Consider the following 25,242-nt stretch of genomic DNA (forward strand, 5'->3'; position numbering starts at 1 on the left):
GAATTACCATCTCCACCTTGCATTTTTTGTAGGGTTTGGAAGTGTAAAATTAAGGGATTGGAAGTGTAGAAAGAAGTGAAAAAAATGGAAATAGAAGTGCATATTTATAAAAAAAATTCAAAATTAAAAAAATATATATATATTTACGCGGCCCGCTGCAATGGAGGGCCGCGGCTCACACGGCTCAGCCGCGTGAAGGCCGCGGCCGCGGCTCGCCCTCGGCTCTCGGCCCCGGCTCTCGGCTCTATGCAATGGGGGGCCACGCACCAAGCCACGGGCCGCGGCTCCCCCATTGTGGACACTCTTAGGCCACCCGCAACGCCTTACGAGGGTGGCCCGTATTTCGTTCCTCCATGACGGAACGCTGGCGGGACGCGTTGCAGCGTCTCGTCCCGTCACCATCCCGCCGGATCGCCCGTCTCTCCGAGACCCGTTGCGAGAGGTCTCGCCACGCGCTCCCGAGATGTGGCGAGCTCTCAGGCCATGCGTGACGCCCACTCGCCGGCCCGCGAGTGGGATTCGTCACGCTGACGCAATAAATTATTTTTTTTAATTTGAATTAAAATAAAAAAATTTAATAATTGGCAAACGGTAATATTACCGTTTTATAGCCGTTTTCCTTTTTTTATTTTTTTACTCTATAAGTACTCCTAATTCATTCTCATTTCACACACAACTACACATCTATTCTTCCCAAATCATCTCCATTTCCTCTCCAATTTTCATCTCAAATCATCTCTCTCTTATTCTTCCCCCAAATTTAATCGATCTCATGGATCCGTATGAGCAAATACGTCGAATAATGGAAGAATCACTTGAAGAAGATCGACGCCGGGAGGCGGAGGAAGCCGCGCCGCCCCAAAGACGCTCCCAGACTTACATCCATCGTAACCGGGAGGAAGCCGCCGCAAGGTTAGTCCGCGACTACTTCTGCGATAACCCGGTGTGGGGAGATACCTACTTCCGTCGCCGTTTCCGCATGCGGCGACCGCTATTTCTCCACATCGCAAATACATTGGTGGCCCGGGAAGAGTTCTTCCAAGAAAGGTTCGACGCCATCGGCCGTCCTAGCCACACGACGCTGCAGAAATGTACTGCAGAAATCCGTCAGCTTGCGACTGGACAAACGGCGGATGTGTTCGACGAATACCTCCACATTGGAGACAACACTGTGAGAATGTGCTTGCTCTGATTCAGCAAAGGCGTCCGGGCAGCCTTTACCGACGAATTTCTCCGGAAGCCAAGCACGACAGATTGCCAGTTCCTGCTCCGCCTTCACGAAGAAGTGCACGGATTCCCCAGGATGCTTGGCAGCGTCGATTGCATGCATTGGCAATGGAAGAATTGTCCGGTGGCGTGGAGGGTGGGTCGTACACGAGTGATGCACTATTTATTAACACTAAAAATACCTGCAAGTTTACAGGGTAGATCTAGTATAGCTAAAGGTCAATACCGAGATATCGAACAAATGGAATAAGATTGCAGCTGTCTATTATATACTAAGCGTCATATACTATTTAAAGACACAGATGTTTTTTTTGTTTGATTTTATTAAACTAGACTGAAAAATAAATAAACAAATAAAAAGAAAGCATATAAACGATGATACAAAGCAGGCATAGAAATGTAGAATATTAGGATCCAAAACACAATCGACTTTCTTGAATTACGGTCTCTAGAGTTATTAAGTCAGTCACTTAACTGGATTAAACCCTCTCCCGAGGTGAGAAATCCGTAGATTAGGTGTTGAAATCAAAGTCCCCTTTAAATCTCTATCGTCTAACTCCTAAAAGATCGTTAAGACCAATGACCTCACGTGAAACCTTAACTCTCCCGAGTTCTATTGAATTAAAGTGTGAATTATCCATTTTCCAAGTCAACACGGTCTCTAGAGTTATTAAGTCGGTCACTTAACTGGATTAAACCATCTCCCGAGGTGAGAAATCCGTAGATTAGGTGTTGAAATCAAAGTCCCCTTTAAATCTCTAACATCTAACTCCTAAAAGATCGTTAAGACCAATGACCTCACGTGAAACCTCAACTCTCCCGAGTTCTATTGAATTAAAGTGTGAATTATCCATTTTCCAAGTCAACTATTTCGTCTTCCGGGTACTCTAATCAACTCTAACATGTATTCAAGAGGTAGCTAATCAATTGAATATAGAAAGCGCAAGGATAAATCAAATAACTACAAGAGCTAACAAGGAAAATCAATCGAATATCTTCACCAAAAATTCCACAATTGATGTTTAACTCATAGACAAGTAAAAACTACAAATAAAGTACGAGACATGAAAGAAATTGATAAAACTCAAGGTTGAATCTTCAATCTTCAGTATTCTCTAGCTTGGATCTGCAGAAATCCGCTCCAATGGAAGATGGATGAATTTAATGGTGGAATATGGAATGGAAGAAGTGTAGAGAGGGAGAAGGATTGGAGGCTCTGAGATAAAGATTATGAATTAGGTTCAGAGGTATTTATAGGCTGGAAAAAGGTTTATTTTTGATAAATTTCGTGCCCTACAAGAATTAGGAGAGATTTGGCTTCACAATATAATAATTTCTTTTCTTCTGTGAATTTCCGCATAAATTCCCGTCAACTTTGACTACACTGCGCAATATTCGTAGAATTGTCATAACTTTCTCCACAAAACTCCGATTAAGACATGAAAGATATCCACGCGAAGCTCTTTCGAAGACGAAGAGAATGGAATGTAGTAAGCACTGACTGGACTTCAAAATCGCTGGCAGAATGGGCTCGAACAGAGGCTGCTGCACTTTGGCCTTTTTTCACCTTTTTTCTATCTTTTTCTATCATTTATCAACAAACACGTCAAAAATACCAAATGTATAACATATGCAATTTAAGAACATAATTTGCATGTTTGAAATTTAAAACAAGTCAAATCTAGTCCTTAAAAACATGGAAAATCTGTGTTTGTCAACGAGCGGCCACAAAGGCACCCGGAAATTGGTTCGACCCTGACGCCCCCGGAAGCTCAACCGCAAGTAGTCCGCCTCGATGTGGAGTGCACCCGTCTATACAAGAACGGTTGTCTATTCGGGCAAAGGACACGTGACTCTACCGCCCACGCCCAACTCCAAGATGATCTAATGGAGCACATTTTGACAAACTTTGGCGGAGGAAATTAAATTATGTATTTTTAATTTTTAGGATTTTTAATTATGTTTTTTTAATTTTTTTTGAATTTTATGTTGTAATGTTATTTTATTTTTAATGAAGTGTGTTTTTTATTAATTGAATATGTTGGAAAAAAAATAAAAAAAAATGAAATTGAATGAATAGTAATTTAAGGGACGGTTAAGGGACGGATAAGTGACGGAGGGTTGCAGGTTCCGTCCCTTAGTTAAGAGATGGAGTACAAAAGTACAGTGGGGCTCATATATAGTAATTTAAGGGACGGATAAGTGACAGCGTTGTGGATGACCTTATGCTCAACAAAAATCAATATTATCAAGTACAAGCAGGTATACATACAAGTAGGGGTGGTTATTTGGTCGTTTCGGTTATACCGACTTGTCGGTTAACCGGCGCCAAAATTTTGTCAAAAAACAAACCGGAACCGATCGGATCTCAAGTTCGGTTATTTAATTAACCGACTCGATTAGAACCGGTCGGTTATCAGTTATAACCGAACTAACCGAATTGAAATTAAAATTGTTTATTGTTTTAACTTTTCATCTACTTTTTTATTATTATTATTATTATTATTATTATTTCTGTTTACAAGTAATACATAAATTGTTTAGGAACTTTTAAACACTTAAACTTTAAATGATCTAAAATCTAAAAACTTTTCTCCAATAATAAGTGAAGGGTTATCCTATTTTTAAAATAGTAGTAATGCTTAAGCACTTTATTGACTTTGAGAGATCTTATTTATAAAATAATATTTAGAAACTTTATAAACTTTGAGATATTATAAGTATAACTGATAGTGATACAAATTAAAACAGACTTTTTTGATATTGCAATATGAGACTTTGACAAAATTTGGAAGTAAATTATAATTTCTTCTATTGTGACGACAAAGTTTGAAAGTAAATTACAATTACTTCTATTATTAATTAAAAATATAATTAAAATTAAAATTATTTATGGGATTAATTTTTAACTTTTCATCTACTTTATTACTATTATTGTTATTATTATTATTATTATTATTATTATTATTATTATTATTATTATTATTATTATTATTATTATTATTATTATTATTATTATTATTATTATTATTATTATTTTTATACTCCTATTTACAAGTAATACATAAATTGTTAAGGCACTTTAAAAGACTTAAACTTTAAATTATCTAAAATTTTAAAAAAAATTCTCCAATAATCAGTGAAGAGTTATCCTATTTTTAAAATAGTAGTAATGCTTAAGCAATAAAACTTTACTGACTTTGAGAGATCTTATTTTTAAAATAATGTTTAGACTTTAGACACTTTATGAACTTTGAGATATTATAAGTATAACTGATCCAAACACAAATTAAAATAGACTTTTTTTACATTGCAATATGAGACTTTGACAAAATTTGGAAGTAAATTACAATTTCCTCTATTGTTACAAAGTTTTAAAGTAAATTACAATTTTTCTAGTATTAATTAAAATATAATTCAAATTAAAATTGTATTTAATTTCGGTTATCGGTTATAATCGATAACCGATCGGTTATAACCGACAACCGACTTGGAGCAAAATGACAAACCGGAACCGATCTGAACACCGTAAATTTCGGTTATCGGTTAACCGATAACCGACCGATTCCTGTTCGATTCTCGGTTAACCGAATAACCGAAAACCGTTTACCCACCCCTGCAGACAAGTATAAGAAATCATAATAACTTGTAACTTCAATTACACTAAAGTAAACACACTCGTTTTACACCCAATCTTGAAACACTGCAATAATATTCTCACATAGTCATATTATTTCGCAAAATTAACTCTCGATTTTTTGTCATATATAAATTGATGCAATATGTTACATTCTTCACATGTTGTTGTAGCTAGTGTGACTACAACCTTATATACATATTAAGGACCCGTTCACTTTCCCATTTACAAAATGGGAAGAATTAAATCTGAATCTAATGTATTGGGTAGGGCCCACACAATTGTGGGCGGTTTCTGCTATTTAGTGAGTAAGAATAGCACTCTTTTTTTGCGGGTAGGGCCCACACAATTGTGGGCGGTTTCTGATTGTACAGACAAAATTGCCCTTATGAAAAGAGTTAATTAGAGGGGAAACGAAAATGCTAGGGGTAATTGAGTAACTATACTTCCATTTCTTGGTGGACTAGAATTGAAAACCACCTCTCTCCTGAGGTTTATTTCTGAAATTTTTTGGCTGAACAGTGCGGGCCCTAGTACAATTCAAGGGCCGAGAAGTAATGAGTCATGGAAGGTGAACATCATATTTACCCCCTAATTGAACCCATTTCTAGGCATATCTAGAAAAGTGAATGGGTCCTAACTCTCTAGGTCCCCTTATTCCCACAACACCTTCTTAGTGTAGAACTAGAGACTAAATATTAGCCAATGGATTTTAATCTAGTGGCTGAGATTAGAGATCCTACATCATAAATTCAAATTTCATCCCGTGAATTAAATTGTTCATCCAAAGGGCATGTTAGTCATTTCTTAATGTGGTCAAATATGGTAAAAATGATGGAAGCGTTATTCACAGCATATGGAATTAGGGTAAAATCTCTCACATTTCACTTCCGCCGCGACGTTTCAGCTTTACCCCCATTCTCTTCTCCACCGTTTCACTACACCATTTATCAACCCTAGTCCTCTGGCTTTCCTCAATACTAGTCATCTACAGATTCTCACCATGGTGGACACGAGGCGGAGCAAATTGAAAGGTATTCATTGTCGTAAAAAATAGTTACAGTCTACCAAATCCATTCGAACTAATCGCGTTCATTTTTGTTGTAGATGAGTGGTCGTTGCGTTCCAAAACTGCATCTGATCCCGGTGAGTTTAGTTCTTTCATTAATTTAGTTCAGAATCTGTGATTTGAAAATCGTGTTCCAGAACTTCAAATTAGGTCATTGAATGTGGTAATTTAGTTCAGATTCTGATTATCGTTTTTCTTATAATCAGTACCAAGACATTCATCTGGAAAAACTACATTGCAACGCCCTCTAAAAACCAAACCCAAGTCTACCCCACACCTGTTTCGACCAAATCTTTCGGGTGAGCTAACCCCAATTCTAGAATTTATATTTTGTTCACAGTTTCAATTGTATTTAGTTCATTAAAGTTCTTGTTTTTAATTGAAACTTGGATGAATTTGTTGGATGAAGTATGTTGGAATAATGTTAATGAACCTATCAACTTATAAGATGAAATATGTTCAGATTCGGCTGAAGTATCTCCAAAATTGTTGTGTTGGGTGAAGGTTTTGTAGTTGTGATATGAATATATACGATTATAAGCTGAAGTCTTGCCAACATTAGATGAAGAGTTATGTATTTATATTTTGTTCACGGTTTTCAATTTTGTTTAGTCGATTAAAGTTCGTGTTTTTCATTCAAACTTGGATGAATTTGTTGGCTGAAGTATGTTAGAATGCTGTAAATGAACTGATCAAAGTATAAGATGAAGTATCTTCAGAATCGGCTGAAGTCTGTCCAAAATTGGTGTGTTGGGTGAAGGTTTTGAAGATGTGATCTGAACTTATACAATTAAAATATGAAGTCTTGTCGACACTAGATGAAGTAGTATGTATTTATATTATGTATTCTGGTTAACGTTTGCTGATGTAATTTTTGTTATGATCTATGTGTCATTTAACTTGATGTTTGGTGATGTATTTTACTGGATGTGGAATGATTATTTGGTAATGTGGACTTGTTATTCGATGAACTGTTGTTTTGTTCTCTTATTGTGATTATTTGATGTTTTTCTGTATTATTTATAGGATGAAAATGAGAATGATTTAGCTGAGTTTATTTAATTATAAAATGAAATCTTTTCTGCATCTGATGAAGTATTTAATTCTGATTTGTGTCAGTTGGTGGATTGTGAATGATTTATGTGTGTGATATATGAAGTTTTTGTATGGTAGAAATGATGAAAACTGGTGGCTCGCCGTTAATATGTGGTGGAAATGATGCACCAGGGAGGAATCGGCAAATGATAATTACACCACAAATAGAAGGTTAGTCGGGCAATCGATTGTCAGACCAAATTTTAGGTTCGCATATTGTATATAATGATGAATTAATTATTTAATAAGCTGAAGTATCTCCTAAAATCCATGTACGCGGTTTGGGAATAAAGTGGTTATACATTATTGTTTATTATCTGATAATTTCAGGAGCTTCAAAAGTTGATGGAGAACGAGCTAATAAAGAAAGAAGGTCAAAACAGAACAACGGCAGAGTACAGATAAAACTAGCAAAGGATTACTGCAGAGCTTGAGGGCCAAATACTGTTCAACTTTGATGAATGCAATATTCAGTCATGAATATCTCAACAACAAGCGCATCACTACAAGATACTACGTAGAGGAAAGCAAAAACAAGGACATTGATGTTGAAAAGAAGATAGAATGTTACCTTAAGAAGAAGTGATATTTCGATATTTGAAATCGGAACAGTTTTTCCCACGTAAACTGTAAACCGAATAGTCTAAATCATCATTTGTTTTTAGCTTAAATTAACCAAAACTGGTATACTGTGTAGTACACTTATTAGAGATTTTTATTAGCTTAAAGAATATATTATGGATTTTTTATACTGAGGGCGGCGGAAACATGGTTTTACTATGAATTAAACAGACTACAATATGAAAAACATTTTATGAGTTCAATAAAACATAAATGATAATATAAAGAGATCACTCTATATTAAAAATTATTCATTCTGTGTAGGTATTTATTCATCAAACCATCAGATTAGTTCATCCATCCAAAACATTATTTGAATAGACTAACTACTTCATTTATTATGAAACTATATTCATCGGAACAGAAAATGTATTCATCTAAGAATAATATAAAGAAGTTAAAAAACTGAGACAATACATCAAGCCATGTTAACATGAAGATTAGAATCGTGTGAATATAATGCAATCATATTAACATGTGTGAATATTTTTCAAGATTGAAGTGAGAATAAGAGAGCATTAAAATCGTGTGAAATCATTTCCGAATTAAGTTGTCTGAAATCAAGGTAAACACATTAACTGCCAAAGTTACAATTACAAAATCAGCCCCACACATTAGTTTTATAATATTATAATACATGTTGACAATATTTAATAATATTTGAGAGAATTAATTATGACCATAAGATTAACAAAATGGGTGGACATGATTTATTCTCTAGTTCGGTCATTAAAATTGGTTCGACATTGAATATAATCCTTAACTCTCTAATCTATATATGATATATCTATACATTTCTAATGGGTTGATATTATAGTAATACCAAGATAGAGAATTATATATGAACATTTCTAATTATTTGATATCATAGTTAAGCTTAACTCAAAGCCTAATATAGGACTAGGGCACTCTCCAATCATACCAAAATTATAACTTTAAGCCATGTTATTTAATATGCTATACAAATTTAGATAATTTCTTTTCTATCAAACAACCACGAAAAAAAATCTTATCTTTGCATATCTTGACATGAAACCCGTATTTCTTATCTTGTTTTACATATCTTCTCATATTCCATCTTTCTTATCAAATGGGTCCTTAAGATAGATAACTTATCTTGAAGTTACAAAATATTAGTATAAATTTTGTGGACGATCCAAAAAAAATAAAATAGAGCTATTGATTATGGAATAAAGAAGTATACTACTAGCATAATAAAATAAAAATATTTTATTTTAAAATAATCTATTTTTTGATAATAAAACTGGACAACTTTTTACCTAAATAAAGGCACGTATTTATTCGTTTTTGAGAGACAGCCCATGTTATTATGGACTGGCCCGTTTAATAATTAAATAAAAAAGCCACTATAAACCAGGTGCTATATGACTATATCTGCAACTGCAATAGAACTGAGGAGCATATTAGAGAGAGAAAAATGATCTACAGAAAATGGAGTCTGCTTACCGGCCCCACCTCGCTCATCGCCGGAGTAATCGGAACCGTAGTTGTCGCTGATCTCATTTTCGTTGATAACGTAATATTTTTTATCTCCTAATTTTTCGATATTTGATTCGTAATGATATGCATTTGGCCTGCGCTTGTTGAAAATTCACCGAGTTTATGTGGTCTTTTGGATTTCCTCGAAGAATATTTGTAGTAATTATTTAATTTTCTCTTGTATATGAATCCGAAGAGCGAAATCGATTTTTTTTGTTTGGTGTAAGATTTATTTGCTGGATTTGTATGATAATAGCTAATCGAAAATGTGCTTGACTGGGATTGGGAAAATGACGAATCTTAAATTTGATGGATTTTTTGGCCAACATATAATGAACAATTTGGTTGATCAACATATTGGATTTTTGCATCGTAATTTGGAATCAGCTGCTCTACGCGATTCTTTAGGAATAATTTTTAGATTGTGTGTTGCAAGTGTGCTGTAAATTAGATACTTTTATTATTATCAAGTTCTTCTGATTAAATAACGGTTCTTCAATGGCATTCCTTTTTCTGTTTCACTCAACATATTCCTTTGTAGACAGAGGCCCTTTCATCTTCCCTTGCTAGATATCTGGCTAAACTGTATTGCGCAAGGGAGATGAAATAAAGCAAGAACCAGCAATTAAAACCAAGTAGAAGCAGAAATGATGCACCTTCTAATTGCTGCATTTTTTTTGTTTTGTCCAAAATGCGGTGTTGAATAAATAGATCTTGTTCGTTACAAAATTCAGTTTTTGTGTGTAAAATGTAAATCCTTTGTTTTCACTAACAACCACCTGGATAGCCAGAAAATGAAGAAGGTGCAACAAATGAATCTCAATATGCAAGTAAGTACAATGCTGTGTTAACATCATCTTTGATGTCTAAGAAGCATTTCCATCATCAAATCATTCCAAGAATCTATAGGGCCAGGTAAGCACCAATGCAAACAGTCATTCTGAATCTTTGCATGCTTGTCTTTCCCCTCATATGGTTGGAACGTCCTGTACACGCCCGGGTGACCATCTGGTCTGAGGAGCGAAAGCATGGTTGTATCCAGCAGCTCCAAACCACCCACCCTGTTTTTTGAAAGTGCCTCTGATGCCAACTGATACTCTTCGAGTTCAACACTTTTCATAATCTCATCTATGTCTCTGATCTCAACTTCGTCTACTTTGAATGGTTCTGTCCTGTTACAGTAACCCTCGGAGTCCCATTCCCCGTTTTCAAAGTGATCCGGAGTTATAGTCCTGAAGAGTATATACAGCTTGTGCTTCGCCTCAGATATGAATTTGAACGTCGTGTTTAGTGCCTTTCTGTATGCATTTTGGAATCCTACTTCTGTTATGTTGCTATCATGGCAGCCGTGGCAACCCAGAATAGTGTTGTTCTCGTAGTAAATCGCATACTTGAGAAACCATTTACCTCCTCCAATCACTATGTAGTCGAAATCCCTGTACTGATCTGTCCATATCTTGTTGGGTTCGTCTACATATAGCTGGATAATGCCAGAGGAAATGCCATTGTCATTCTCGAAGATGGAAGCTTTCGTTAGGAATGGAGCCCAGACGACAGAGACAGTGAAATTGAACGAGGGAAACGACCATCTCCGGTTCTTGTAAGGCTCGTCATGGTAGATGTCAACGGCTTCTTCTACCTATAACGTGGAGTAAGATCGTTAATAGAGGAGTTCAAGTACTATCCTCTACGAGCTTTTTCAATATAAAGAATAGAAAAAAGAAAAAAAGATGAGAAAATTCAAAACAAGAATTGATAGCAAAATGAAATGAAAGTTAAACTAACTATTGTAGGTCCATTGAGGAAGGGGCTATGCCTAGTTGGTAAAGGTATGCTTGCTTAGAAAGATTGAGAAAACCAAATATTAATTAGATTAAAAAAACTCAAAAATCATATTCTTGAATCAACTTAGACATGAAGCTATTGCCTATTGGCAAACTTCTACTAATCAATTCATTATAATGTAGATTCAATCTCAAATGACATTACCATTTACCTGTGATAGAATGCAGAGTAATGACTGAACATGGTTACGCATGATTGAATCACCAATGAATGCAAGTGATTTATCCCTCATCATCTCAAGAAATCTCTTGGCATCAAGCCTAGGCAAGCTGCAGCCCTTGGGCTTCCATCTCCAGTAAACGTAGCCCGAATCCGGCCGGCCATTCGTCATACAATTCTGTGGAGCTTCTATTGATCTGCAACTGCTGTTGGTGTAGAATGGACCATCTGGCTCTGGAATCCAATCACCATTGAACAAATCACAGCTTTCTGTAACCACAGTGTGAAAGTTGAAAGTTAGAACCAACCTATGTTAGTGACACAATTTCACATAATTTTGGGATTCTTAATTCAGATACACATTAGTAGTTGGTAAGTTATGACTTTAATAATGTTTTTAAATTCTCAGGCAGTTGGTTGAATGTACATTTCAAGAATGTTCAATAGGCTGAAATGGTATGTTTCAGCTTCATAAATCACATCATCATTTTGACATAATTTCAGCCATTTTTTTTATAAATTCGATCTTGAATGTGATCTGGGTGTTAAAAAGATTCAATCTTTACTCTTTTCAAGTTTGGAGAAAAGCTTAGAACTACTGAATTAAACAAAAAAAAAAATGAAGTTCACTCACCATTGCGAGGAGTGTAGTCAAGATTGAGCAAGAGGTCATCGGTGAATGGGGGCGGCGGAGTGGTTACAGCTAATGCAGCAGCCTCATCATCTGAAACGACAAGAGAAAACTGCACAAAACTTGAAGAAAGAAGTCGATAAGAAATGGCAAGAAGCAGAGAACAGATTGCAAATTTCACCAAAAGTGATGAGAATATGTTTTTGGTGTTGAATTGTTTCATATTCTTCCTCTTTTTCTCTGTTTTTTCACATAAACACACACAACTCAGCTTTAAAGAAGTGTTTAAAGATGGGGTAGTTGTCAGTTATGCAAAAATGGTCTTATCATCCAGCATTTAATGCATTTTCTGCCGGAAATTAGCATGTCGCAATCTGTAAATAAATATTGTTACTAATTATAATTATGATTTTTGGAAATAAAAAATTTAAATTAGTTTGCAAAATACTGTATTAAAGAACAGAGGGAGTAAAGTAGTTACCGTTTCCCCATCATATTATTCGTTTGGAAGCTTGGCTTTTCTTTTCATTTTCTTAAACTATTTTGGTAGTTGGAGAAATGCTTTTAGGAAATGAAATAGTCAAAATAACTTAAGCAAGAATGAATTTTTATGAGGCCATCCGCAATGGGACGGACGATGGCACGCCCGATGGCGCGCATCGTCTGCGCCCGCCATCGTCCGCCCCATTGCGGGTACGTGACATAGGCCGCGGACGATCGTCGCGCCCTATACTAAGGGCGCAGAGTATAGCGCGGACGATAGGCCATCGTCCGCGCCATCGTCTGGCCCACTGTAAGCTACGCGGACGATCGACGCGGACGATGGCACGCGGTTTCGTTTTTTTATAAATAGAGTTCATTTGTAATTTCATTTCACGATTTCACTTTCGAAACTTATTACATTTACATAATTACTACGAAATGGATTCAAGTCCCAATAGTCCTATGTTTAGCGGAGAGGGAGCGCTTGGTCGGTTTGGAGACGGAATCGTATGGGTTGTCTGACATGGAGCCGTCTCCAAACCGACCAAGCGCTCCCTCCCGCCGTGACGCCGCAGCGTCGATCCCGAACCCGCCGCGACCGCTTCCGCCCCAGCCAAAAAGAAGCAGAACCGGCAGCGGGCGCAGAAGTTGCCGCCTCCCGGAAATTACAATGAGTACGCCCCCGGCCGTATGAACTACACCGATGACAAAACCCTCATTTTGGCCAGGTGTTGGGTAGATATATCGGAAGACCCGATTTTCGCGAACAACCAGAGGCAGGTCACGTACTGGGAGCGCATCGCCGGCCTCTACAATGAGGCCAAGCCGCCGACCGCGTACAAGCGCAAACGTGAGCAACTCCGCAAGCACTGGGATCAAGTGAAGAAGCAAGTGAACTTGTACTCGGCGGAGTTCGAGAAGTTCACGCGGGCACAGGGGAGCGGCGAGAGCTTGAGCGACGTGCGCGCTAAAGCGCTGTTGTCGTACCGGTCGATGTATGGCGACTTCAAGCACGAGGCCATCCGGGCGCTCTCGAGGGGCAAGCAGAAGTTCCAAGATGGAATTCTGCACACTGGTGCGCCGAAGAGGACGAAGAGCACCGAAGCTGGTGATTACACGAGCAGCGGCAGCGGCAGCGGCAATCACCCGGTTGACCTCAACCGGACGTACGTGGATGAAGGGAGTTCCGGCACACCGGTGTCCTCCCGGCGTCAAGGCTGCGAAGGCCAAGGGGAAGGCGGCCGTGACCTCATCCTCGACCGCTGCAAACCCATCTCCGTTCCCAGAAACGCTCCCGACCCAGACGGCCACCGCGTTTGAGTCGTTGGCAACAACGTCGATGGCGAGGACGTTATTGCAGACGCACAAGGCCCTCAAGAAGTGTACTGACCCGACGAAGCCGAATATCTCCGGGCATTAATCGATGTGCTGCGTCAGAAGTTGAGAATTGCACCGACTTAGTTGTTTTTTTTTGTAAGTTGAATGGTGTAACTTTTTTTTATTAATGCATTGTCATTTGTTATTTAGACGTTTTTTATTTACTCGTTACTTGTTATTTGAAAACATTTAAATTAATTAAATAAAACAATAAAATGATGATGTGGCGTCATAGGGCGCGCTTTAGGGCGCCCCACTGCAGGTGGGGAAAGGAGGATAAAACTGATGACGTGGCGCGCCCTAAGGCGCCCCACTGCTGATGCCCTGAGTTGCTTGATAATCTTGAAATCAGGATATGCAGTTGATATCTTCACCAACCAAATTCAGTAATCAACAACATCAGAATGAGGGTGGCATGTATTAAAATTAAGTATCAAAATTAATAAATAGAGTAAAATAAGATATACTATATAAATATATAGGGCTTGACTAAAATAAAACACTGCTTAACCTTAATGTACGAATTGTGAAATAATTATCTCTGTTTGCCTCTCTCGTTTCTTTTTTCTCTATTTTTTAATAGTAATAATCTTATCTGCCTGAATGAGGGAGGACACAGTGACTAATGACTCAGTTCAGCATCACAGCAATTGAAGTAATCACTGCTGTAAAGAATTTAATTGCATTAAATTATTGTGTGGAAATCGACCTCATCTCTTTATCTCTCATTCATTTAAAGTGTCGTCTACGGAGTAATATTTTTTCCGTTTTGGCTTTTGACAATCAAATATTCCCTCCATTCCATTTTAGTGACGCATTTCTTTTGTGAATTGAATTTTAAAAAATTGGTGTTTGAAGATTAATCAAATTAAAATAAAATTAGAAGGAAGAAAATAAAAGAGAATAAAGTTTTTATCAAAATAACCAAAATAAATTATGTAGCTTGTGATATCAACATAGGATACAAAGAACTGAGAGAAATTGTTTTGGATGAGATTATCTTGTTCAATTTTATAATACTTGAGATTTGAGATGGTCCCACTAACTTTTTTTTAGTTATCTGGAATATCTACTTTATTATATGCCCTATAATTAGAGAATAAAGCGGTGGAAAAAGTATAAGCAATTGTATTTTGTGAATCCACTAATATAAGTTAGTAATTAAGGAATAAAGAGAGAAAAACTGAAAAAGTATTAAGTTCTGAATCCACCCTCCCATCTCTGTTTGTCTTACACACATTTTTTCTGCTTTTGTTTCCACTTAATTTCATTTTTCTTCTATAAATTTCTAACTGAAGTAGTACCAATCGAGCCTTTGATGACACCACTAGTCCAAAATGGTCATACAACATCCTGTGAAATTTTCATGCCAAATCTAGTTAGTAGAGATAAAAATGCTCCTCAAAATGAAGTGGGGCTATATATAATTCAATGAAGATGTTTTTTAAAACGATACGAGTTTTAATATACAATTGGTAAAGTAAGAGAGAGATAAATAAAAAATGCAATTTAAGTATTATTAGTGGATAATAAATCTCATTTTCTTATTAAAAAAGTTTCCTAATATAGAATTTTTTTTAATTTTTAATAGAGGAACTAAAATGGAAATAGTTGTATTTTTAAAGGATGAATTGAGTAGTATAATATTTAGAGGGTCAAAATAATTGCAAGTATAGGCACTGAGAAAATATAGAAAACCCTCTTAAAGAAAAGATTAGAGGGATATTACATACAGCATCAAAAACTTTTGCAAGACTGCCATGCCACAATACACATTTCTTGCATGTGAACCAATCACTCAAACATAAACAACAACAGCAGTAGTAGCATAGCATGAATCTTAACCTTTTCTCAATCAAAACAAGTGAAATAATAAAAAAAAGACAATGGTAGTCTGTACCAGAGGCGATCGAGCATTTGATGAGTCCACGATCATGCAACGGCCTGTGGAATTTTCATGCCAAATCCGCGCTTCACCCTCTCCATGCTGTTTAAGTTAACAAGTTAGTGAAAGATAAAATCCACCTCTCAAACGGACATCAAGTGATTACCATGCACGAGTCATCAGAATATGAAATAAACGCGAGGGGTATATGTATACTCACGTTGGAGCAAGTTTTCCGAGGCTTTCCAACTCCTCGCCAGTGTCCTCGTCTAGAACTCTGCCGGATATCTCTACAATGTAGGATCTATCTATCTCCCTCGGGAGACCTCTGCCTACCAGCAGATTAAGATCTTTGTGGTTCAGCTCTCTTCCATTAACATATATTTGTGTGTTCCCATCTGCACAATGCTCTGGCATAGGGTAGTTGAACTCTTCTATAAACGGCTGCAACAACACGACCACCCAAGTTGGTTAAACGAGCAAAAATTAGGCGTTCTACAAAAATGGTAATAAAATCTTACAGGGATTATGCCAAGGCATGACCCTCCAATAGCACCCCAGAATCCAGCTCTATAATCGTACCTAAATCGTCGTAAAAACTTAATGAGTTGGATGCAACATATGGAAGGAGACCAGTGTAAGAGAAGGCATACATACCAATAATGGCCGGGTTGGATCGGTCCAGCTATTTTTTCTGCTTTTTTGATCAACCGGTCTGGTATTAGATGGCCGTTGACAGTAACACTAGCAGATTCTTCGGGTCTATGTGGATCCTTAAAGCTCCCCATAATGCCAGCAAAGAATGAGCCAGCCCCTCTACCGCCTCTGCTTGCTCCACTCGATTCAAAGGTAGAGCCTGTGTTGGAGAACTCGTTCGATGATATATCTATCTCAGTAGCTGTGGACTCTTTCCTCAAAATCTGCTTAGCACCCGTCTTGCTCGGTAAAGATCTGTCAATTAGACCGCGTTCAGAGCGCCCACTTCTGTTTCCTTCGCCAGAATCCTTCACCACACGATGCTTATTCGAATGGGAATCGGAGAATTCATTACTGTCTAAGTAAGGCTGCTCAAAGTAATCTTGAAGAGTGGAGCATGTAGGAGGTTGAGGCCCCTTATCCTCTCTTGGTATATCAGCAGCTGAGGCGAAGTCTTGTGCTTCTTCCTCGGCATCAGAAGCGTACGTGGATGTAGAATGACGAAGCCTGGTCTCGATAGGCTTGCTATCTCTCCCCGGACGAGACACTTCTCTATCCATGGAGTGGAAATCGTATCCGGAGCTATCATAATCCTCAGATGAAAAGGCTGTCCTAGTTTGGCTCGGATTAGTGTCGCCTCGTCTTGAAGGCACATCACGCTTGTTGGTAGTTGTTGGTCTTGAAGGCACAGAACGCGCGTTATCAGCTTTTGGAGGACCGTTCTTAGCCTCCATGTCGAGTGAGACGACCATTTTCTTGCCTGAAACTACGAAAGCAATGAGAGAAGAGCACGCCCCACATCTGAGCTTCTTCCTGCTGCTATTCTTGCTCACGGCTTTCTTAGGAAGCATTAGGACCTCGAAACAACTGTTGCAGGTCAATAAAGGAGCGCCACCGGCTAAATGGCTGCAGTGTTTTCCCCCACCAACCAAATGGGCTCTAGCAGGGCGACGACGTGTGAAACCATCCACCTCAGAGTTCACATCACTAGGCCATCTTGCATGACTTTGAGTGGCACGAGGCCTCAGTGGAGGCTGATCGTGAACTCTCGGGTTGTAGTGATCTCTTGCACCAAACGAGCCACGATCATCCAACATATTGGAGTATTTACCACTATACGCAGCTTGCATCATTGGGTTAGAAACTGGTCCCTTGGCACGACAATGGTAGCACGAGCAAGATGGATGGTGCCGGCTGAATTCAGCAGGATACGGTTCCATGTTATCCATATACGCCACACCATCATCCACGTAAGGTCCAGACACATAGCCATGCGCAGGTGGCATCTGAAACCCTCCTTGAGCTTCGGATGGGCGCAAATGAGGCCTCGATGGATTCCCATATCCTTGAACATGACTTGGACCATATCTCGGAGGATAAAAACCATTCTCCCCCATTTCCTGCCTACGCATCAAATGAGGTGGCTCGGTGTATTGATTCTGAAAAGGCGGCCTTTTCAACGAGCTTTGCATCATCATCGCCTCATTCTCAGACGCATATGGATCTTGAGAAAGCATCCTCCTATCGAGGGGAGCCTTCTCTTTCCCCTTGTCGTTGAGATTACCCGAAAGACTCAGCTTATACTTAAGCTCGTCTAACTGCCTCAAAAGCTCGGCCCGATCATCTTCAACAAATTCAGCATTGCTCAATCCATCCACCACACCATTACCCCTACTCCTAGATGGATCATCAAAATCATAACTAGATGCGGATAGATGATCAAACGAGCCATCTTTCGCACGCCTTCCAGCCCCCGGATCCACTCGTTGAGCCCTCCAAACACCCTCCATCTCGTCACTCCTCTCCCCAACCCGGCCTGGCCTTCTCAAGCCGGCCTCATTGTCACGAAACAACACAGGATCCTCAAAATCTCGAGCCATTTCCACCTGCTGGATTTCACTGAACCTCCTATCTCTCATCACATCACCATCAACATCCCAATTCTCCTCCTTACCTAAACCATTCCTACCGATTTCAGCCCTCTCGCGAGCTCTCCTCCTCTCGGCCCGGCTCGAAGAGCTAACGTTGGACCTCACATCAGACTCAGAGCCATCACTCATCATCTCCATCACTCTCCTCTCAGAAACATTCACCATTTTTTCATATCTATCAGAAAGCTTTTCTACCTTACTACCAACCATTTCCTCAGTAGACTTCTCCGAGAATGTGTCCAAGTCAACACCTTTGTTCTTGCCTAATGAAGTCAACCATACATCAAAAAAAGGAGAAATCAATCAATATGAATCAACCAAGCATTTCTCTATCATTAACTGCATAAAATCAATCAGATTCAGAAATATACTAAACAAATAAATCCCTGAAAACACAAATCTTCCCCACAAAACATACAAAACAAGAGAGAGAAAGAGAATTACTACATCTTAGGACAGCGCCACAACCGCCACATTGATAAACAGAGAAATCAGTGACCTCCGGCAGTAAATTCTCACATTTGGGGCAACGAACTAAACGAACTTTAGCAGTTTCAGACATTTCTCTCTCTCTCTCTACAAATTTCTTGCAGACTTTAATAACAACGTATGAAGCATATGAAACATGCAAAATGCTGAAAAATTGAATCTTGGAGAGAAATGGAGACAGGGCATGGAGAAATTTCTCAAAATTCGAAAAGCATGGGAGTGGAAAAGGAAACAATACTGTTGAAAGAGAAGAATTTCAGCAAATAATTGAGTGTTAAAACGGAAAGCAGAGAAATTCGTTTCTTTTTTTCAGAGGAAAAATCTAAGGTTTGTGAATCAACATGAGTGGAAAGCGAGCACGAACTGATTGTGCTTTGGGGTTTTTTTTTGGCTGAATATGTTTGTGCTTTTTGTGTGTGTACGGTTACAGTTTTGAAGAGAGAGAGATGGGAATCTGTATGAATTTGGGATACTGTGATATTACTCTTTCTGAAACAGGGGAAAAAACAAAGACTGGAAAACAGAGTGAGAATATTTTAGCCTCCAATGAGATTAATTGTGATTTATTTTATAAAATATTTAATCACTATTATTCGAGAAATTACTTAATGGCTTTCGATATTTGAATACAGCTTTGTTTCTAATTTGACTAATTTTGTTTGGACAGAAATCAAGCAGGGAATTCATATGAAAAAACTACTACTCGTCATAGACTTTTTAGGGGATGGGTTGAAAGATAAAGAGTGATTTGGCCTTTGTACAAAAACTCTGATAAATTTTTCACATACTATGCTAACTTTGACTCCGTCTCCGTCTCCGTCTCCGTCTCCACATACATACGTATAGAGAGAGAGGTGCTTGCATCACACACCTACCACCCTGCATACCTTTTTTCAACTTTGTCGGAGCATTCATGTTAGCTGGTTAATTATTTACTACTCCTCCCATAAAGATTATACATACTAGTAAACTCGTATCGAGAGATAACTGTGAGATCGCGGAGAAGATGATGGTTTGTTTGCGGGATCCTCCTGTCGAGCAGCCAACTATCGTTCAACTAGAGATTTTGATAAATTAATTGCAGAGAAAATAAAAATGCGATAAAAAGGATAAATTGTATTTCTTCAATGAATGATTTAAAAGATAACAAAGACTCCTATTTATAATACTCCCTAATAACCTAACTTAGTGATCAAGAAATATGAAAGATATGCTAAATCAATAATATATGAAATAATAGAGATATGAGAATATTCTATAGATATACTCGTATCAACTCCCTCACGGTTGAAATTCACCTTGTCCTCAAGGTGGAAACCAACACAAAATGAAGACTGTTGTGAACCAAAATCTTTGGGGAGTTATCCCCACCTGGATCAATTGCATGCAAATGCTCATTATTAGCTCTCTTATGTTGTATGAGCTCGGACAATGTCCACTCAATTAGTGTGAACGTTTTATCACTTCCGGCCACAAACATGTCCAAAATGAGAGCTTTAATAGAGATATCACCGAGAACAAAGCCACATCTCTCATTCCTCGACAACTCAAGCAAAACATCCACAAATGGAGGAGCACCAGTCGATAGCCGAGTTGCAAAGGGTGACAATCTCTTGATCTTCTCATCAAGCAGCTTAACAAAAATATCAAGCTCCACCGTCTTCACAAAATGGACTTCATAATATATATCACCGAATTTGCTTGAACTTCTCCAAATAATATGCAAATAGAGATCATTTGACTCTTGCAAGTCCTGTAATGATCCATTGATGCATTTCTTCCATTCACTACTCTTCAATACAGTTGATATATACTCAAGTGGAGTCGATATACACCCAAATGGTAACTTAACAGAGTCAATGACGGATAGGGGGTTGGATCCACCATTTCCTTCATCATCTAACAATTTCTCTTTCGACTTTAACCACCTGTTCAATCTGCAACTGCAAAAAGGGACCCATATGTGAGCCCGACAGTTGTCCGTTGGGCGGGGCTAGTGGAGGTCGAGGCTGGGTGTGCAGTTCCCCCATGTGGCGGTCGGTGTCATCCAAGAAAGACTCCAATTTGGCGATTGAAGCAAGGGGGTGCTCGATGTGAGTGACATCCTTGGTGAAGGGTCCGGCAAGCTGCTTCCTGCAGTGATGTGGCTGTTGCAAGGTTCCTGCGATGTCGCGGTTCAAGAGCGATTGCAAATCGTAGGGTGCAGCGGAGTAGGACGACATATCGGGCGAGTACGGCATCAAAACCTGGTGTGGAACGTGACGGAGAACAGCTGGGGATGCAACGGTCGGTTGCTGTAGGGGACACAATACCGGCGTTGTGTACGAGATGCTTAACGGAGGGACTGGATGGACGCTGAACGCTGGGGCTGGTGGAGAACGCATTGCAGCGTGTGAATCGCTCAAGCGACGGTCGTTTGCATCCATCTGGGACACCAATTGCTTGACAACTGCGGTCAAGCGCTCAAGCTGTGAAGCCAAGGCAGCCAATGGTAGGTCCAGTTCCAAATCCTGCGTCTCCGTGGGTGGAGTACTCCCATGTCCTTTCCCCTTCACAATGTCACTTTGGTAAAACAATTTCATGAGCCAAAAATCAAGTCTCCTCACTATAGCCAGCAATCACGTCTTCTTCGTATTTAGAAGAATCCCAAAAATCATTAGGACCATTTACGGATTCCTTTTCTCCATAATTGATAGATGTTGTTGTGCGTTGGTGCTTCGGTGGATACCAGGAATAGGGTGAGCACTGCGGTGGCGACGACCAGTCAGGAGGGCTGCGTTGTCGTTGGTAGGGATCTAGATCACAAGTCGACGCTGTTTCGTAGCCATAAGGCGGCTGGATCAGATCTTGGTGGTGGTGTTGAGGTGTGTGTTGTCTCGGCAAGTCCCAGCAGGTAGATGGCCAGACGGTTGGGGATTCTTGAACATAGGATCTGTACTCTTGTTGCACGTGATACCAAGGTGGGTCCCAACAGGAAGGGGGTCGTGGCTGCGGCGGTTGTGTATGACGGTTGCCTAATTGAGGGTTCTGGTGGTAGGGAGTGGGCTGAAATTGATCTGCCGCGTTGAATGATGGCACATCATATGGCAATCCATTGTTGGAAAATTGCAACTCCGAGAATTGTCGTTGTTGGTACATGCTGACGGAGGATGAGAACACAGTGAAAGCACCAGATGATACGAGTAAACTCGTATCGAGAGATAACTGTAAGATCGCGGAGAAGATGATGGTTCGTTCGCGGGATCCTCCCGTCGAGCAGCCAACTATCGTTCAACTAGAGTTTTTGATAAAGTAAATTGCTGAGAAAAGAAAAAGACGATAAAAAGGATAAATTGTATTTCTTCAATGAATGATTTAAAATATAACAAAGACTCATATTTATAATACTCCCTAATAACCTAACTTAGTGATCAAGAAATATGAAAGATATGCTAAATCAATAATATATGTAATAATAGAGATATGAGAATATTCTATAGATATACTCGTATCAATTATCTCATTTTTTTCATTTTTGTCCGTCCCACAAAAATTATCCCGTTTCACTTTTTACCATTTTTTGTAGTGAATCTCATATTCCACTAACTCATTATTTCTCACATTTTATTATAAAACTAGTATATAAAAGTATGACTCACATCCCACTAACTTTTTCAACTCAATTTTCATTACATTTCTTAAAACCCGTGTCCGGTCAAAATGAGACAATCTTTATGGGACGGACGGAGTATTACTTATCATTATTATTATTATATAGTGGTAATTGTTTTTACACAAACGATTTTTTTATTTATAATCTTTTTATCTGAATACAATAATATTACCAATACTGCAAAACATATGAGAAGGAGGGTTGATATAGTTGAACATAAAGATTGAAAATTTGAAATGGATATAATTTGATTTTGCAATTGTGTGTAATAATTGTTTGTGATAATCAGGCATAAAAAATATTAACAGATGCGATTAGCCAGAATAATGATAGTAATTGAAAAAAATAAGGATTAAACGGGAAGTATCTAGTCTAACTCAATTGCATAAAAAGATCTTCCATAATTTTTTATTTCTTAATAATATGCTCCTTTAAATGTAAGTGAAAAACGAAATAAGCGGTAAGTTTCGATGAAAACTATTTAACGAGCGTATGAAATATTCGTTGGTTATTGAAGTACTCCTACTATATTAAATGAGGGTATTCAGGTTAAGAAAATGATGATGTTCTTAAATTTGATGATTGTACCTTGCTTTCGTAATATTATAGTAGTAGATTTCTTTTAGATACAAACTGGGAAATAATTTAATCTGGACAAATATCGACACATGGGCCCATATATAATTTATGACATTCATTAAATGCATAAATAAGTTTTGTAAGATTAGTATTCAAGATTTAGAATATAATTATTCATCATCGCAAGTTCGCAACCACATACATAATTCATGGACGACCAATGAAATTTATGTTTCTTTTATTTGATACTACATCATTACCTCATACCTCATCTTATCCTATTAGGGGTAATCGGTTTGCAAGATTGTATTCCGAATTAAATATATATTGTGTTTGGTTCATGAGATTCAATCTCATAACTCAATCATAGATGGATAATCATGGGATAATTAGTGATAGCTAACCCCCTATCTATGACTAAAATAATCTCACAACTCAATCTTAGATTGTATCTTGGTATTATTTAATCTAGTAAACCGAACACCACCATAGATGACATCTCCAACTAATCCAAGAAAAAAATCCTATCACCAAAAATCTCAAAGTCTGATTCTAAAACATACCTACAAAATTATACTCCCTCCATTCCCTCACAGTTGATGCGAAACTTTTCTGCATTAAGTTTAAGAAAATAATGTTGAGTGTGTTAAATAAATAGATAAAAAAGTAAAAAGATAAAAAGGTAGAGAGAATAAAGTAAAAAGTGAATAAAGTAAGATAGTAAAGTAAGAAAGAGAAAAAAAGTTACTCCGTACTATATATGAAAATGACTCAACTATGAGGAAACTTCCCGAAATGGGAAAATGACTAAACTACGAGGGAACGGAAGGAGTACTATTATTGAATTAATAATAAATGTGCCATTTAAAGTTAATACTCCTACGATGTATTAATAACAGAATGTTAACATTACGAATATTGTGTCTTAATAAAAAAATGTTAACATTACGAATAGAGTTTCGAATGTAGGAATATTGTATACTTATATCGTTATTGGCCGAATATTGTATGGTGTATGGTATTTTTCTAGTGTAATAAGAATTGTCAATGAAGTTTGGGAAGACGTGCTGTTAGTCCTATGTTCCGATGATTTGTTAAATAACGTTTAAAAAATGTACTACTAAATTAAACCCAATAGGAAACAACGATGTAACGTACTAAAAGGTGGACCAAAAATTGTACTCTGAACTAATTTAAAATTTAAAAGTTGTAAACTCTACTAGTTTTATAGTACTCCGGAATATATTTTTTTTATAATGATAGAGATTTTTATAGTATAAGGATTTATACTATAAATATTAGAAATTTAAAGATATTTTAAGAATAAAAGAGAAAATTTTTAACTTGGACTTTGGGAGAGATTTAAATAAATAGGACATGTATTCGCCAATATGTATTAAAATGATCAACGTCAGAAATTAACGCGCAAGAGGTTATATAAATCTTTTCGAAAATAAATTTATTATACTATAGTACTACTACTTCTTAAGCAAATTTTTATAGTATAGCTGTTATTTTACCTCAGTGTATACTGTATAGTATACTAACCAGAGCATAGACGACTTGTAGCTGTTCCATCAACCTACATAATCAAATGATGACGAGAATAAGGGATATATATATTGTATGATCTAATTTTACAATTTACTAATTGAAAATTAAAGTCAATGATTATGCAACTAAAATGGTTTATCTATATTTATAGTTGTTCTAATCAAGACGTGGATGCCAAACAGTTAGGTTATGCCTTAAAAATGGAGTTCTAGTGTGTTGGTGGGATATAATTAATTATGAACAGTATATATATAATGATTATTAAAATATAGAATAATTCCGTTATCAAAATAGTTGACTTGACGTAGCAAAAATAATTGTGTCACAATCATGCAATGCCCTTCTTCACGCCTGGCTAGTGGAAGGCCAAATCCTCTGCTAAATAAATCATGTTTTAAATGTTTTGTTACGACTTAACTGATACAGTTGTCGATCATAATCATAATATTCATAATTCTAATATACAATTTTTGGTTCTCACCGGATTGTATTTCTGAAAGAACTCGTCAATATTTTTACCATATAAATATACTCCACCTATTATAATTGGTGAATATGTAGAGAACATCGAGTATTTAATTTAGGAAGTAAGTAGTAACCACTAACAATATAAGACACACGAACTTGTTGATAATTAACTCCGAATTACTATTTTCATTAACTTTCTATGTTAAACTATTTTTTCTAATTTATAAATGGCAGATATTTGTTAATGTTTTTTTTTGGTTTTATGTTTTTTTAAATAGCTATTTTTCGATAAAACGAAGATTTCACAATCCCAAAAATGAGATGATAGACTGTTTCTAGAAACA

General features: G+C 37.6%; 2 protein-coding genes across 4 annotated transcripts; both read right to left on the reverse strand.

Annotated features, from left to right (window-relative positions):
- Window positions 1-9,883: 9,883 nt before the first annotated feature.
- On the reverse strand, window positions 9,884-12,123 carry LOC121773554 (protein trichome birefringence-like 25). The gene is made up of 3 exons (XM_042170434.1): window positions 11,788-12,123; window positions 11,146-11,423; window positions 9,884-10,788 (listed from the first exon to the last, which is right to left on the reverse strand). Exons 1-3 carry the CDS (start codon window positions 12,005-12,007, stop codon window positions 10,003-10,005), a joined length of 1,284 nt encoding a protein of 427 aa, XP_042026368.1. The 5' UTR covers window positions 12,008-12,123; the 3' UTR covers window positions 9,884-10,002.
- A 2,690-nt stretch (window positions 12,124-14,813) lies between these two features.
- On the reverse strand, window positions 14,814-19,162 carry LOC121775076 (protein ENHANCED DISEASE RESISTANCE 4-like). Of its 3 annotated transcripts, XM_042172040.1 has the most exons (6): window positions 18,601-19,162; window positions 16,187-18,419; window positions 16,051-16,111; window positions 15,750-15,973; window positions 15,545-15,631; window positions 14,814-14,997 (listed from the first exon to the last, which is right to left on the reverse strand). In XM_042172040.1, the coding sequence occupies exons 1-5, from the start codon at window positions 18,716-18,718 to the stop codon at window positions 15,577-15,579; spliced, it is 2,691 nt and encodes an 896-aa protein (XP_042027974.1). In that variant the 5' UTR covers window positions 18,719-19,162; the 3' UTR covers window positions 14,814-14,997; window positions 15,545-15,576. The 3 variants fall into 3 exon arrangements, with proteins under 3 accessions (XP_042027974.1, XP_042027975.1, XP_042027973.1); XM_042172041.1 differs by lacking the exon at window positions 14,814-14,997 and having other exon boundaries at window positions 15,333-15,631; window positions 18,604-19,162; XM_042172039.1 differs by lacking the exon at window positions 14,814-14,997 and having other exon boundaries at window positions 15,333-15,631.
- Window positions 19,163-25,242: the final 6,080 nt, after the last annotated feature.

This window comes from Salvia splendens, chromosome 17 (genome assembly GCF_004379255.2).
Source record: "Salvia splendens isolate huo1 chromosome 17, SspV2, whole genome shotgun sequence".
Classification (NCBI taxonomy): domain Eukaryota; kingdom Viridiplantae; phylum Streptophyta; class Magnoliopsida; order Lamiales; family Lamiaceae; genus Salvia; species Salvia splendens.

Excerpts from the sequence above, each read along its gene's own strand:
- LOC121773554 (XM_042170434.1), bottom strand. The coding sequence starts at position 12,007 with ATGAAACAATTCAACACCAAAAACATATTCTCATCACTTTTGGTGAAA. Across the intron at positions 11,424-11,787 it reads TGACTACACTCCTCGCAATG|AAAGCTGTGATTTGTTCAAT; the intron begins GTGAGTGAACTT and ends CTGTGGTTACAG. Across the intron at positions 10,789-11,145 it reads TACTCTGCATTCTATCACAG|GTAGAAGAAGCCGTTGACAT; the intron begins GTAAATGGTAAT and ends TCCACGTTATAG.
- LOC121775076 (XM_042172040.1), bottom strand. The coding sequence starts at position 18,718 with ATGTCTGAAACTGCTAAAGTTCGTTTAGTTCGTTGCCCCAAATGTGAG. Across the intron at positions 16,112-16,186 it reads ATCCAACCCGGCCATTATTG|GTACGATTATAGAGCTGGAT; the intron begins GTATGTATGCCT and ends ACGACGATTTAG. Across the intron at positions 15,974-16,050 it reads CATGCCTTGGCATAATCCCT|CCGTTTATAGAAGAGTTCAA; the intron begins GTAAGATTTTAT and ends GTGTTGTTGCAG.